The sequence below is a fragment of the Galeopterus variegatus genome, unplaced genomic scaffold, assembly GCF_000696425.1.
Source record: "Galeopterus variegatus unplaced genomic scaffold, G_variegatus-3.0.2 Scaffold3536, whole genome shotgun sequence".
Taxonomy (NCBI): Eukaryota; Metazoa; Chordata; class Mammalia; order Dermoptera; family Cynocephalidae; genus Galeopterus; species Galeopterus variegatus.
In genome coordinates this window covers 202,022-216,711 of record NW_007729647.1, presented here as the reverse complement: position 1 = coordinate 216,711, position 14,690 = coordinate 202,022, and the positions used below count along the sequence as shown (strand labels likewise).

The following is a 14,690-nucleotide window of genomic DNA, read 5'->3' as shown; positions in this document are numbered from 1 at the left end:
GATGCCATGATGTCACTGTATAACCTTGAGCAAGACGACTTCACCCCCTGGCCTCAGTCTTCTCACCTTTGAAAGTCACAAAATATCAGAGATTGTGAAGATCAGATGGAATGACAGATGCAAAGGTGCGTTTTGAAATTACTGCACAAATGTACTTCCAGGTATAAGTTGTCATTAACTATATGTTTACTATCCCACAATAAATCTTATCTCAATGAATATACCCTCCACAGAGACCAAATGGTTCTATTTCTTCAACCTTGCTAAAACATTGGAATTGTCAGCTCGCAGCTCTCATACTCGGTTAGTGCTTTCTCTAGCTATAACTTCATCTGTCATATGCCTTCAGGAATTCACCTCAATACACCAAACTCTGCTATCAGGACAGCAGTCTGCCATGAGCTCCACAGTATGCATTTGAGGGCAATCAGTCCTGTAGCTGATGACAATTGTCAACTTAATCTGATCATAGTTTTTTCCAATATCTGTCAACATTCTAATGACCTACCACAGCATTTCTGTTTAAAGAATCCAAATGGTGAGAAAAACTGCAAAAGAAAATTTTAGCCATCATGGTTTAGGCCCAAATTTATTTTCATGCAATATCTTGAAAGAACTAAATATAATTTTCCATATGTTATGCCTCATTTTCTTTCCACAAAATAAATGAATTTTTTTCCCTCTAAAGAGCTCGATGTTATAAGGAAACAATGCAGGAATACTGAGGATGTTTTTTATTTTCCTTCTTCGTGGAGAGTCTGACATTTCTACCATACCAACATCAATAGGAGTGAATGGTTTACCATATATTTGCATAATTGATTAGAAACACAGGAATTTCCGTGGCTTCTGAAAAAGGAGCTCTGCATCTTTAAGGTTCCACGCTGCTCTGGGCTCTGGGCTCTCCACGCAGGCAGAGCAGACAGGCTCTGCGGCAGCGACTCATCCTATCGATAAGGTTCAGTTAGCCAAGGTGGAGGATGGGAAAAGAATGGAACTGTCCCAGCTACTCAATGAGATCAGGGCAAACTATGAAAAGCTCCTCACCAGAAATCAGATAGAGACGGTGCTCTCAACAAGGATCCAGGTAATGATTTCATACAGACAGGCACCTTCCAGGATAAAGAGACAGTCCATGTCTACCCAATTCCTGTCCCAGCCTCTCTGAGGTACGGTATTTCCTTTTCAATGCAGCATATACTGGGGAAGGAATTTAGGTTTTACTGCAATGTAACTGGGACTACAGGGGGAAAAACTGTGATTATACTGTTAAATTACCATTAAATAAATGTTGATTGATGCATTCAATTTTTATGTAAATTATGAGGCTACTATCTGTAATAAAACACAGGCTCAACATACAATAAAATGGTGCACTCTAACCTCTTTTAGACATTCTTCAGGAAGGAAGCATTTCAAATACTCATCAAAGGAGTTATTTATAGACATCATTTAAACAACATCTTTAAAATAAAAAGCTTTCTAGAAAGATTTATTAGTGTGGAGATGAAACTAAGTGAAATGTTTCTAAAAGGTTTCTATCTTTTTAATGATTTCAGTTTCATACTAGATTGTTATAAATAGAAATCATTTGAGTATGTGAACATAGCATTCAGAAACAATGATATCAATTATGACAATCAAAATTCCCCCAATTGGTAATAGTCCTTCACTTATATTATAGATTTTTGCTTTTGTACTATAAAATGAGAAATGTTTATTTCTAATACAAAGCTTGTAATATTTAAGTATTAAAACAAAAGAAAGCCAATTTAGATAAGGGCTAAATACTAATTTCATAGATTTCATTTTAAAGTGACAAACACCTTTAGCAATTAATTAAGGTCTCAGTCTTTAAACAAATTTACAAACAAATATTTTAGAATCAAAGATTCAATAATTTAGGGTTTTTTTTTTTTTTTTAGTTTACCTATAATATTTGACTTCAAATTCTATTCCAAGCACCCAAATACAGCAAAAGCTTACTTAAGCACTTCGCCAAAAGAGAAAAAACATTGCTAGGAAATCACAGGTCTTTATTCCAGTAGCAACTCATTTTTTTAGTAACATTTCACCTCTGGATAACATTTTCAGTCTTCATAAAAAATGATCAGTATCCTAGATTAAACTAAGTCACTGAGACATTTAAGTGTTGGAATAATTCATTCATCTTGTACAAAGAGAAAGGAAAAAATGAATAGATGACAACTTCTGAAAATGATAAACCAAATAAACACTTTATTTTGCAATAGAAGAAATAAAAGGTTAGTTTACAAGTCACAATGCTGATATGAGTAAATTCAAATGAAAAAGCAAACTAAAAGTAAGTTTTGTTTAGAGTTCTTTTTAACTTAAAACTACTTCAGAGGATTTTTTTTTCCCAAAATAATTCAGAAAGTCAGCTGGAATAAATTCAAGAAAGTCTGATTATTTAATTATCACAAAATAAAGAAACATAAGCTGTTTTAGTTACTGACTTCTGTATAACAAACCACCCCACAACTTAGTGGACTGAAGTAACCACTGTATCCTCTCTCGTGATTCTGTGGGTCGTCTAGGCTCAGTGGGAGAGATTCTTCTGCTGCATGTGATGTTGTCTGGGAGTGCAATCATCCTGGGGCACAACTGGGCTGGAACATCCAAAGCGGCTCGCTCAGGTCTTTGCACCTTGGCAGGGGATCGCTGGAAGACTGGCTCAGCTGGGACAGCAGGCCTGTTTCTCTCTCACTCTATGTAGCACCTCAGAGTCTCTCCCCATCTGGCCTGTACATGATCTCTCCAGCAGGGTATCCCAATTTCCTACATGTTGGCCCGGGCTCCCAAAAGCGTAGAAGTAGAAGCTGTTGGGGCTTCTCAAGGCTAGAGCCTGGAGCTGGCACAGCTTCACTTCTGCCACATGCTCCTGGGTAAAGCAAGACACAGCTCAGCCCAGATTCAATGTGGAAGGGGACCACACCAGGACATGAATTTAGGGACATGTGGTTCGTTGAGGGCCATCTGGGAATCTAGTCACCAAACAAGTTTAGCTGCCACTTCCATACTTGAAATCCAAAAGACCAGTAGACACCAGCATTTTTATGTTCTCATATTTCAAAATTCTTTATATTCTCTTTTGTAGTTGCTCTAGTATGTGTTGCTTGCTATATAACTTTGCCAAGTTAACACTAATAACAAGTGATCAATAAACCAAAACAAATGTATGAATTGTGTTCTCTAATACCTTGCCCTAAACTTTATTCATAAACTTTCACTTTCTCCAATGTTTCCTTTAAAAAAAGAACCTATTATATGATCAAATTAAATTTTTTTAATTTTAAAATGTATTTATATAAGAATGTAAAAAGTTATTTTTTGCTTCAAAATACTACAATCAGTTCTACACATTGCTCCTACTGTTCTTGGAACCAAATGCTGAGAATTCTGTCAACAGATAATTTCTTTTAATCTCAACACTAGCATAAAAACACTTAAAAGTGAATAAAAATATTCCAATTGTTTTTTTTTAACATGAGGACATTTGGAAAACAATCTTTAAAGATTTCATTTTTGTTACTACCCCAGAGGCCCAAAATTAACATGCCTCCTAAAAAGATCATTTTTGAAAAAGGTAAATCAGTGGTGAGTTTTCTTGATCCAAGTCTATTTTAGAACTTTAATGTCTATGATAACTTAATTCTCAAAATTACTAGTAATATACTTTCCAGCAGTATTTACTCCCTGTCCATACACCCAGTCCTAGAATTGAGCACTTTGGGATATAAAGCTGTTCATTTGCTTCTATAAAGCGGACTAAAAGAAAACATGAGGGGAAACTAGTTAATTTTCAACCCTTCTTTCTTAATGATCCATAAATGATGAAAAGCTAAGAATCACAGGTCACAAACTTTAGGTCCTGAAAATTGTTTATTTTCATTAAAATGAATGTATTTTTCCATATTTCATAGATTTTCATAGTTGAAAGGACTTTTGGAATCATTTTACATCAGAGAAAACTGAGGCTGAGAATGCAATTGACTTGCTCACTTATTTAATTAGTAACTAAGCTTTAGGACACACATTTTGTAATTTAATCAAAAAAAGTTTTGATTCCTGTATAATTTTTCTCTAATTGCTTTTAAACATCTGGTTTTCAAGAGCACTCTTTGTTTTTGTTTGTGGTTGTTGGCTTTCTTATAGCTAGAGGAAGATATAAGCAAAAAAATGGACAAAGACGAAGAGGCTTTAAAGGCAGCTCAAGCAGAACTCAAGGAAGCCCGACGCCAGTGGCACCACCTGCAAGTGGAAATTGAATCTCTCCATGCTGTGGTGAGAATGACCTCAAAAGTAACTGCCCACTGAATCCCCAGGTGTTATGCGATCAACAGAGGGAAGGGAATAATGTCCGTTACTTCATACGAAAAACTGAAAATCAAGGCCACTGAATTCTATCCCTAATTCTAGTTCACTTACCCACCCCAGCCTCCTTGCATCATGGCAGTCACTGTTATCAATTCAGTCCAGGTTTGGTTCACACCTACAAAAATAAAGTAATACTAGCTTATCGCCCTGGGGTTCTCCAATTGTTAAAGCTGGAGAATAGAACATTTGTTATTATCCCAAGTCTTAAAGACAGTGGGAAGTCTTTTGTCCATTCCATTGAGACTTCCAATAGAAAAATATTTACACACTTTCCTGAAATGCCTATACGAGCAGTCTGCTCTGGCATTGATATTCAATATACTATTTAATATTTTAAAAATCAAATAACTCAGAGTGATAATAATTACACTACAGATGATTGTTTTTGTCATAGAAATTATCACAAGATTCCTTTGAAATACTTGTACAGTAAACTCTCTAATTATGCATATAAAATATGAATTTTTTTTAATTTGCATCACACACAAAGCTGTAAGGAAACACCTCTTGCATAAGTGAGATACAATTATTGCAACCTTTTTTTAAGAAAGAACACAATAGAATGAAAACATTGCAAATCAGATTTCAGAGATACATTTTGTATCTCTGTTTTACTGATGAGGATCTCTATAAAACAGGAAAGAGGCCTTGAAAACTCCCTACAAGCCAGTGAGCAGCATTACCAGATGCAGCTGCAAGACCTAGAGGCTGTGATTGAAGGACTAGAAAAAGAGTTACAGGAGGTGAGGCGCGGCATCGAGAAGCAGCTTCAGGAGCATGAGATGCTTCTCAACACGAAGATGAGGCTAGAACAAGAAATAGCAACATATCGCCGCCTCCTAGAAAAGGAAGAACTCAGGTATCTAATTCCATATGATTAATAACAAGGGGCCAGAAATGCAGAGCCACTTGTGTCATTATTGGTGTAGTCAGAGAAATTAAATCTAAAAAAGCCAGCACCACCATGGCATACTCACAGAGCTTGTCCAATAAAAGGGAATTACTAAGTACTGCAAAGAATATGTGGAAAAACAGTTTCCAGCCTTCTAAAATTAGAAACCAAAGAGTCAAACAGGGCTGTTACAAAGTCAGCTAAAAACAAAATGTAAACAATTCTCAATCACTACGAAAATGACCTTTCTTAACTTTCCCACTTTCCTTGCCATTCATCTCTTTTAGGATTAATCTGTGCCTTCTATGGAACATCACAAAGAAAGCCTGAAAATTTCACATACGATCACCACAATCCCCCCCGCCCAGGAGCCCACCCCTCACCACACATCCAACACCAAAATAATAATAATAATAATGTGATTATATTACAACCATGAAAAGCAATATGGTTCTGAGTCATGATGTAAAAAACTTCCAGATGTCCTGATAAGAAAAAGTATCAAAAGAGAAATTCTTATTAATTTACACAATATCATAATCCACAATCACTTATAAGGTCATATAGCTTTGAGCATGGCACAACCTCCAATTTTCCATATTCCCATAAAAAGAAATCTTTTGGTTGGCTGGTGTCAGAATTCTGAGTCCTCTACAAAACTAGATGAAATAACTTCGGTCTATAATAAATCTTGACATTTACTAAATCTTTAAAAAACAAATTGATGGGCCGGCCCGGTGGCGCACTGGATAGTGCGCCACTTGGGAAGCGCAGCGGCGCTCCCGCCCGAGGGTTCGGATCCCACATACAGACCGGTTCCCACTCACTGGCTGAGCGAGGCGCGGGAGCAACACCGAGGGTTGCGATCCCGTTGCCGGTCCCCGGTCCGGTACGGGGGCAACACTGAGGGTTGCGATCCGTTGCCGGACACGGAAAAAGACAAAAGACAAAAAAAAAAATTGAATTCAAAATATACAACTTAACTAGCTGAGTGATTGGGCAAGTTAGGAGCCTCTCTGTGCCTCAGTTTTCTCATACGTAAAATGGGAATAATAATATTACCTATCTCATAGGATTGCTGTGAGGATTAAGTGAGTTAATGTTTGTGAAGTGCTTAAAACAATACCTGCCACATTGTAAGTGCTAGGTAAATATATATTTATGTATGTATATATGTAACTATATATAAATAAAATAAATGGTTGTGAATTTTATTTAATTCCTAATCATTTAAGATGTTAATAAATTGGGCTTTAATATTCCTGTAATACAATTTTTTAAAATTTTATTATGCTATATTTAAGACATACAAGAAAATATCAAGAAAAATGTAATGAACACCCATATACCCACTTTCCTCAGTTTAAGAGGTAAAGTGTTTGCAATGTTGTTAAAGTTCCCTGGACACCTAAACCACATCCCCCAACCTCATTCTCCTCCCTCCACCTAAACTGGGTCCTGAATTTGATGCATATTAATCTCATACATTTCTTTATGGTAATATGTATGTATCCCTAAATAACGTATAAATTCTTTTGCATATTATTTTAACCTTCCTAAAATTAGCTGCAACTTACATTCTTTTTTCACTCAATCTAATGCTTGGGAGATTCATTTATAAAGATACAGTGTAGCTTTAGTTCATTTGTTTTCACTGCTAAGTAATATTTCTGTTGTATGAATACACAGTTTATCCATCTCCATTTGTTTCATTTATTTGCTAATTCAGTGTTGCTCCTATAATACAATTCTTTCTAATTTCAGGTATTATGGTTGTATCCAAGGTGGGAAAAAAGACCAAAAACCTACCACAAGTAGAGTTGGTTTTGTTTTACCTTCAGGTGAGTTTCTGTTATAAACAAACTAACTTGAAAAGTGAAGTGCCATTTACAGGTATTATAAAAAAAATTAGATACTCTAAAGTACCAAAAAACAAGCAGTATTTGAATAAAAGTTTGACATACAATTTGACCATGAACAGTACTTCAGCATTGTAATTTCATATATCATAAATACCATTTTCACAGCAATTATAAATGAAATATCTTTTTCAACAAAAGCCCCACAAAAGTATGAGAATGAAAAAGTGGAAACAGTGACCAAACAGGCAGTGTTAAATGGAAATATCGTGAAGGAGAGCACCGAAGCTCATGGCACTATTCAGTAAGTAAGACAACTTTGACTGAAAAATAGTAATAAACATCTGTAAAGAAATTAAGATCAATTGAGTAATCCCAATAATTACTCTTCTTTCTTTGAATGTTTCCAAACATAGTTTTCATACACTGTGATTTTTAATCTGAAATAAATATATTTATTTATGTTATATATTTTATATTATATACACACACACACGAATACTTCAGAAAATTCAGGGGAAAAAAAGAATTAAAAGATAATATGAATCTTTCCATGAACTTTTTGAAGTACCCCCATATATATATATATATACATTCAGATGAAAGAGTACTCAGTCCTTAATTCACCTTTTTTTCTAAAAATACAACCAAAACTTGAAAATTCTGAAGAAATCCCATAGAATGCCTTAGAAATTATATTCATATGATTTTTAAGTACATAAATTATAAATTCCACAAACTATAAATTATACAAATTTCTTGATTTGTTTTTCATAGAAATGGAATACATATTATACATTTTTAATATACCCATACATCTTCATATAGAAAGGTTTACTTTATCATTTCAGGACAGAGAAAGTGGATGAAGTTATTAAAGAATGGGAAGGTTCCTTCTTTAAAGATAACCCTCGATTAAGGAAAAAATCTGTTTCTCTTCGGTTTGATCTTCATTTAGCAGCTACCGATGAAGGGTGTTTACAGACTAAACAGGATAATCTACCAGATATAGAAGTCAGGCTCATCATGAGAAGGTCATGCAGTATCCCCTCTATCAAACCTCCACCAGCAGCTAATTAATCCAAAGATAGCATTTGACTTGCTTTGAAAATGGTAATAGGATGGACCAAGGTGGGCCATACTGACCCCCTTCTGTCTCAAAATGTAAGTTACTAAGTACGTATGGAAAATGTTATGATCAATATGTGATTTTCTTAAGAAAAAAAAATCAGTAAGGGACAAAAGTTTCTCTGAATCTAATTATGGATAAATATTTTTGGAGAGGGGAAGCTTTAAAATAAAATCAGAAATTCAGTATGGTTTCTATTTTATTCATTCTCCAAAAAGTCATCTTTTTCCTTTGAAATTTTATCAGGCACTATAAACATTAAGCTGGCTTAAAGTCTTTGTAATTTTGCTCAATGACTAAATAAGAAAAAAAGAATAGTTTGTTTGAATATGATTGAATTATATTAAATGTCGCACTGAGTTACTCATCATTATTTCATGACTGGTTAAACCTAAAAAGTTTGTTCTACTTAAAAAAGAAAGCAATTATAAACAAACTTTTAAAGAAGGACTCACTAATCACTTAACTAGGATTTTTCCTTTTGAGACAATCATTTGTACACTTACAAAAATAAGAGGTTTTTTTTTTCCATGAGCAATTCTAAGCAAACTATAGAACACACCCCAAAGCTAATTTGATGATTAAATGAAATCAAGTTAATCTACATCTGAAAGTTTTTTGTAATCAGTATCTGATTTCTAGAAGTTACTTTATTTGAAGAACTTTAAAGGTTGTATTTCTCCCACCCTCCCCCCCCAAAAAAATTGGAAGACCATCTGCACAAAGAAAACATGAAAAGCAAATTGAAAAGGTAGTTACTGTAGTTACTAGAACAGTTACCAATCTCTCACCATCCCAATTTTTCCAACTGTAAAGTTAAATGTGATTAGAGTGTTTGCTACAAGCCTTAGATACTATATGAAGTATTATATATATTTCTTGCAATCATTTATGTAAACTAAGATAACAATATTGTTATCTATGCTAAGAGTATTTGCAGGATTTGTTTTTAAATTGTTCAAACTGTAATAACTGTGGATAGAAAATACATTTGTGAATAAGTGAATACTGTTACAAAGTTTTTAAAATAACCTAATCTGTTTAATACAGGTTTATTTATTTTAAGACCTTAAATAATAAATACCTGTTTTAAAACATTAGAAATTTATAGGCTATTAATTTTTTCTAAGCAGAAAAAAATGGTTGAGTACCACTCACCATACTTTTTTCCAGCTGAAGTATTATCTAAGGGCTACAGCTATGTTAGCATTTTAGCACAGCCTTTAAAAATCAGTCCCTATCTCTCTCTCTCTCTCTCTCTCTCGCTCTCTCTATACATATATATATATCAGAAAAATTATGTTAATCTTTAACATAACACAGGTATATAAAATTTTTAATTTTCTTTCAATGACTTCAGATTTTTTTTAGCCTGGCTTATTCTATTTAGTGAAAAGTGATGATTTTGTTTTGTCAAGGATACAATAGCATGTTACATGCTTATTCTTGCATAAGCATCTGACCTAAAATACATCCTATGTATAAAAATGTTTCTTTCAATATTAAACGCTACTAACTTTATTAAAGCTTTAAAAATGCAATCATATACGCTATTGTACTAAAGTTACTGTACTAAGCAACAGTGATCATAATAAAGCAATATATCCAGTGTAATCTATTGCAGTGTTCAAAACTCAGTACTGGGCATCATGAATGTAACTGCTTGTTATAGTAATTCCACTATGCAGCTATTGTGTGTGTAACATGTATGTTTTAAAATACAGTACTGTACTTGAATTTATAACAAAAGTTTTATTTGCTTTGGGACATTTTAAATTGGGATATGAATTTACCAAAGTAAATGATACCATTACAATAAAAAAAAATTGAAACATAAACTCTAATGCTGTGTTGTATTTGAGTTTGGTACACCATTCTTTTAGTTCAAATATCTCTCTGCATAGTTAAGCAAAACAAAGAATTAATTGCTCCAATACAGTTAGCTTATTTGGAGAATAAAGAAAACTGCAATCACATCAGACATATTACGGTTTTTAACTTATTTTACACAAGAAAAATTAAAAATGGTATATTAATATTTTATTCTAATAAAAAATCAAAATAATTACATAATCCCATAATTCTGAAGAAGGTATAATAATGTTAGCCACCATTTGCAAAATGCTTACCCAGCTCCAGGCACAGTACTTAGCAGACTCATACATAATTCCCTTATCCTTACAGCAGTCTTACAAAATAAATAATATTATCCTCATTTTATAGAATAAAAATTAATATTCTTCAGTCTCTCTGGAATATTTCAAATGCATGCTTCCATAAGAAAAAACAAAAATAGAGAATAATTGCAGTTACTAACAATTGTAGGATCCTAGCCCTGACTCTGTCACTAACAATGTAACCAGGAGAATCACTTTAAATTCCCTAAGCCTCTATTTTCACACATGAAAATAAAGGAAAAGGTGATGCTTGCTAGTAATTCCTACCTTCCCTACCTCACAGCTGTTTGAAATATTTGATAAAGCACTGCTCAAATACACAGAACTATTTGGGTGAAGACTGTCTTTGGGAGTGAAGAATTTGTGAGAAAACTTATAGCTGACAATGATTAAATAATAGTTCAAAATGCAACCGGTAAAGATAATACTTTTAATTCTTAATTGCTGCCAGAAAAATTATTCTTTCCCAGTGAGGTACCCAGCTTGAACTACCATGATAGTTTTTAAAGTACAAAAATGTTGCCTAAAGATAATAAATTATTTTTATTTTAAGCCAATAAGTTTTGGGATAATTTGTTACATGGTAATATACAACTAATACTGCACACAGGTATTTTTCTTATTCATTTGTGAGAGATCTTTATATTGTCAAGTTTCACAATTTACCCTCCAATTTGTTTGTTTTCTTAATACCATTTTTTAAAAATTAAAAAAGACTTAAGTTTTTAAATGGTTAAATTAATTTGTAAGTTTCAAAAGGAAATTTATTATGATATATGAGCCAAAATTAAACTTTAGATAAGTAATATGCATATACACATTACTCAAATCTCAAAACATGAAATCAAAGGAAAATTTGTTCACAGGGCAGAATTTGTTTCTATGTTTACAAGTTTGCAATATTAACAGACATACTACAAAGGTTCTGAAATAAGGTCTATATAAAAAATCAGTACAAGCCTTTCCAAGTTTCCTACACACAGACTCTAGACCAGGGTTGGCAAACTTTTTCTATAAAAGCCTAGATAGAAAATATTTTGAACTTTTCAGGCCATAGGATCCCTGTAGCAAATATGCAACTCTGCCCTTGTAGCCTCAAGCAACCATAGTCCATATATAAATAAATGAATACAGCTGTGTACAAATAAAACTTTACAAAAACAGGAGGCAGCCCAGATTTGACCTGTAGCAATAGTTTGCCAACCCTGGCTAAGACCTGGCCATATTGTCAATGGCTAATAGACCCTACCCCACATTCTCCAGGACCAGTCTGTTTTCTAACATGTTCATTCTTTTCCATACTAAGTGTCAAAACTCATGTTCCAAATCCTCAAGTTTATTTTCAGGGTGACACAAAGGGTTGCAGAAGCAAACCAACTTTGTTAAGTTCTATAAAACATTGTGAATCACTCTGTCCTGGAAATCTTTTAGGCTTCAGTATTTCACAACTATTTCTAGTGATAGAAACTGAATACCTGAACGTCCTTCTGCTTTTATAGAAATAGCCAAAAAAAAGTAGACGGTTGCACCATTCTGTGTATAATCAGACTTTTATGAGCTATTTGGCTCAGCTATATCTCTGTTCTCCCTTTTCCTATTTTCAGAAGAGAAAATCCATTTTAAAAGCTTCATCAGAACTTGTTACAAACTCGGCTCAGTGGTTGGTTTAAAATCTTTCTTGAGTCACAGACCTTGTGAAAATTTGTTAAAGGGAAAACCTTTTTCCCTCTACCTAGGAAAAAGTACATAAAAACTGTGTACAATTTTAAAGGGTTCATAGACCTCCTAGAGCCTATTCAAGGACTACTAGGTATCCAAGGGCTACAAGTTTTTCCTTTTCTCTCCGATTTTCTCCTTTTTTCTTCTTCCCTCCCAGTCACACTTCTTGAATTCTGTCTCCCTCACCAGCTTCTTCTCACAGCACTATGGAAAGAAATCAAAGAGATCTGGGCTTGAGTCCCACTTTATCACTTACTAGTTTGGACTTCCCTGTCTTGGAGGAAGAACCCCCAAGAAACTATGAGTGTTATCAGAGAGGAAAGAAGGCCAAGTTCCTGGATCTTGCTGCCAGAAAGAAAACTAAATTACTTGAGCCTAAGACTCTGTCTGAGGTTAACTACTAGGCGCATGTGAGAGCTCCCAACAACCTTTATAGTTACATATAGTTTAAATAGTCATATTAATGCTGCACTCCATAGTTTCCAGGAATAATTACAATTCCAAACGTCTGTCCTGTAGCTTCCATAAATATCCTTATGCATGCAAGATCATATGTTCTGATGTTTGATTTGGTAGGGGAAAAAACTCAATGTAAGTTGAGTCCATCTTGCTGGATATTTCACTCTTCAATTTTAATTTCTTCAGGACAAGGGAAGACTTTTTTTTTCTATTATCTTTTGCCTATATCCTTCCTTTCTTAATTCCTCAAATCTTTAGGAGTATAGAAAGAACCAAAGGAATAAAATGAAATAGTCACTCATTTATTTAATCCACAAATATTGAGCACCCAAATGTACCATGCACTGTTCAAGATGTCCAAAGTCCCCAACTTCAAGGAGCTTTCATTCTGATGGGAAGAAAAAGACAACAAAAAAATTAAACACATAAAAAGTATAGTATGTTAGCTGGTGATAAATGCTATAGAAAAAAACAAAGCAAGAGCCATGAATAGAGAGTGGGGGTTGGGGGATGAATTGCAATTTTAAATAGATCAGGAAAGACCTACTAAGAAGATAACATTTGAGTAAAAATCAGGTGAGAAAGTGTATCAGACAATGTCACTGCTCCAGTTAGATACCCTCCTTTCCATTTTCCTCCTTTTTGTGTCACCCCTTTTACACTACAGTGTGCTTTGTTCCTAATATCCAGTACCTGCACCTTTTCTTCAGAGGAACACTGAGATTTCACAAAGGAGCATCTCCCCAACACTGCATTTGCCCAATCTGCCCACCATAACCCCAAAGGCCCCAGAAGAAGCCGGGTTGGAGTTGCTGGGCAAAGGCAAAGAAAGAAGTTACCGGGATCCCTGCTGAGGCCTTCATGTACGTTGCATTAATCCTTTACACGTCTCTGATGCTTTTATATTTAAAAAGCAATTTTATGTACATTGTCTCAAGCAGCACTCAGGTTGCCTGTTATCCTTTGATGACCTCTCCTTTAGTCTTTCCTTTCAACATGCTCTTCAATTTCATTAATCTCTATTAATGACTATAAAAATATTGGAGGCAGAAGAACTGGACAGAGTACCACTTGTCCCCAGTTTTGCAGACTTCTAGAGATGCCCCAGTCCCTGCTGTCACACTCAGGATGGGGACTACGAGCAGCCCAAGAATTCAACCAGTCCCCCTAAATGTCAACACTGTTTTCAAGTAATTACAGGTTAGGGATCCCGTCTGTTTCTTCTCCCTCCACAGTGGCCCACAATGTCAGCCAGATGTTTATACATCCAAGGAAGGGGCTACTCACTCCATATGCTAAACCAACATACTCGTGATTTAGTGGAACAAGCCCTCGGGCAGACCAGAAAGCTGCCTCAATACACATTTATGGAACATCTCATAATGGGTTAAGCCCTTAGTAGGCATTGGCTATACGAAGCTGACCAATGCAGATGGCTGAACCTTTGCTTTCAAAGCTTTCACAAAGCCTGGAGATGACAAAGTTCAGTACGAAGCGAACCACCACGGTTTCTATCGGAGAGTCATGCGAGTACAGAGGATCATCAGGGGGGAAGTTCCAAGAGGTTATCGCAAAGAGACACTTGAGCTGGGTCTGGAAAGTCTTAAAGTGGGGACTGTCGTTCCCTGCGGCGGGAACCGAATGAGCCACAGCACCCCGGGCGCTGCCAAGGCACACAACCTGCTGCAAGGGGGTTGAGTCTCTGAGCCTTGGCTCAGAATCCCGCGGCGATTACACCCTAAAAGCGCTTGGGAACACTGCAAAGCTCCGTGTTGCTTTTCGCCAAGGCTACCCCAGGCACGAAGCCCTGCGGGCGCGGGTGAAGACGCCAACGCCGCCGAGTCCTCCACGCCTCCACCCCGGGCTCGCTAAAGCACGTCCTGCTCCCAGACAGCGGAAAGAAAACCGATCCGGGCGCGGGGACGGACGCAGCCGGAGCCCGGGCCGAGGAGCGCGCGGCCCGCTCGGCCACAGCGGCTCCGCGGCCTCCCCCCGGAGTGACTCCCGCCGTCTCCCGGCCCCGCCACGGCGCGGCACCTCCCGCCGCGGCCCCCGGC

General features: G+C 35.8%; 1 protein-coding gene and 1 long non-coding RNA gene across 4 annotated transcripts; one reads left to right on the top strand and one right to left on the bottom strand.

Moving 5' to 3' along the window:
- Window positions 1–913: 913 nt before the first annotated feature.
- On the top strand, window positions 914–10,116 carry KRT222 (keratin 222). Of its 3 annotated transcripts, none has more exons than XM_008585359.1 (6): window positions 914–1,087; window positions 4,177–4,305; window positions 5,037–5,257; window positions 7,055–7,131; window positions 7,318–7,453; window positions 8,001–10,116. In XM_008585359.1, the coding sequence occupies exons 1-6, from the start codon at window positions 992–994 to the stop codon at window positions 8,227–8,229; spliced, it is 888 nt and encodes a 295-aa protein (XP_008583581.1). In that variant the 5' UTR covers window positions 914–991; the 3' UTR covers window positions 8,230–10,116. The 3 variants fall into 3 exon arrangements, with proteins under 3 accessions (XP_008583581.1, XP_008583582.1, XP_008583583.1); XM_008585360.1 differs by having other exon boundaries at window positions 956–1,087; window positions 7,351–7,453; XM_008585361.1 differs by having other exon boundaries at window positions 1,015–1,169.
- Window positions 10,117–12,914: 2,798 nt separating this feature from the next.
- On the bottom strand, window positions 12,915–14,006 carry LOC103600987. Its single transcript, XR_551430.1, has 2 exons — window positions 13,473–14,006; window positions 12,915–13,021 (listed from the first exon to the last, which is right to left on the bottom strand). It is a non-coding gene; the product is annotated as an uncharacterized LOC103600987 (long non-coding RNA).
- Window positions 14,007–14,690: the final 684 nt, after the last annotated feature.

Bases quoted from the DNA above. Each gene is read 5' to 3' on its own strand.
- KRT222 (XM_008585359.1), top strand. From the start codon at position 992: ATGGAACTGTCCCAGCTACTCAATGAGATCAGGGCAAACTATGAAAAG. The intron at 1,088-4,176 runs GTAATGATTTCA...GCTTTCTTATAG, and splicing joins TGCTCTCAACAAGGATCCAG to CTAGAGGAAGATATAAGCAA. The intron at 5,258-7,054 runs GTATCTAATTCC...TTCTAATTTCAG, and splicing joins CTAGAAAAGGAAGAACTCAG to GTATTATGGTTGTATCCAAG.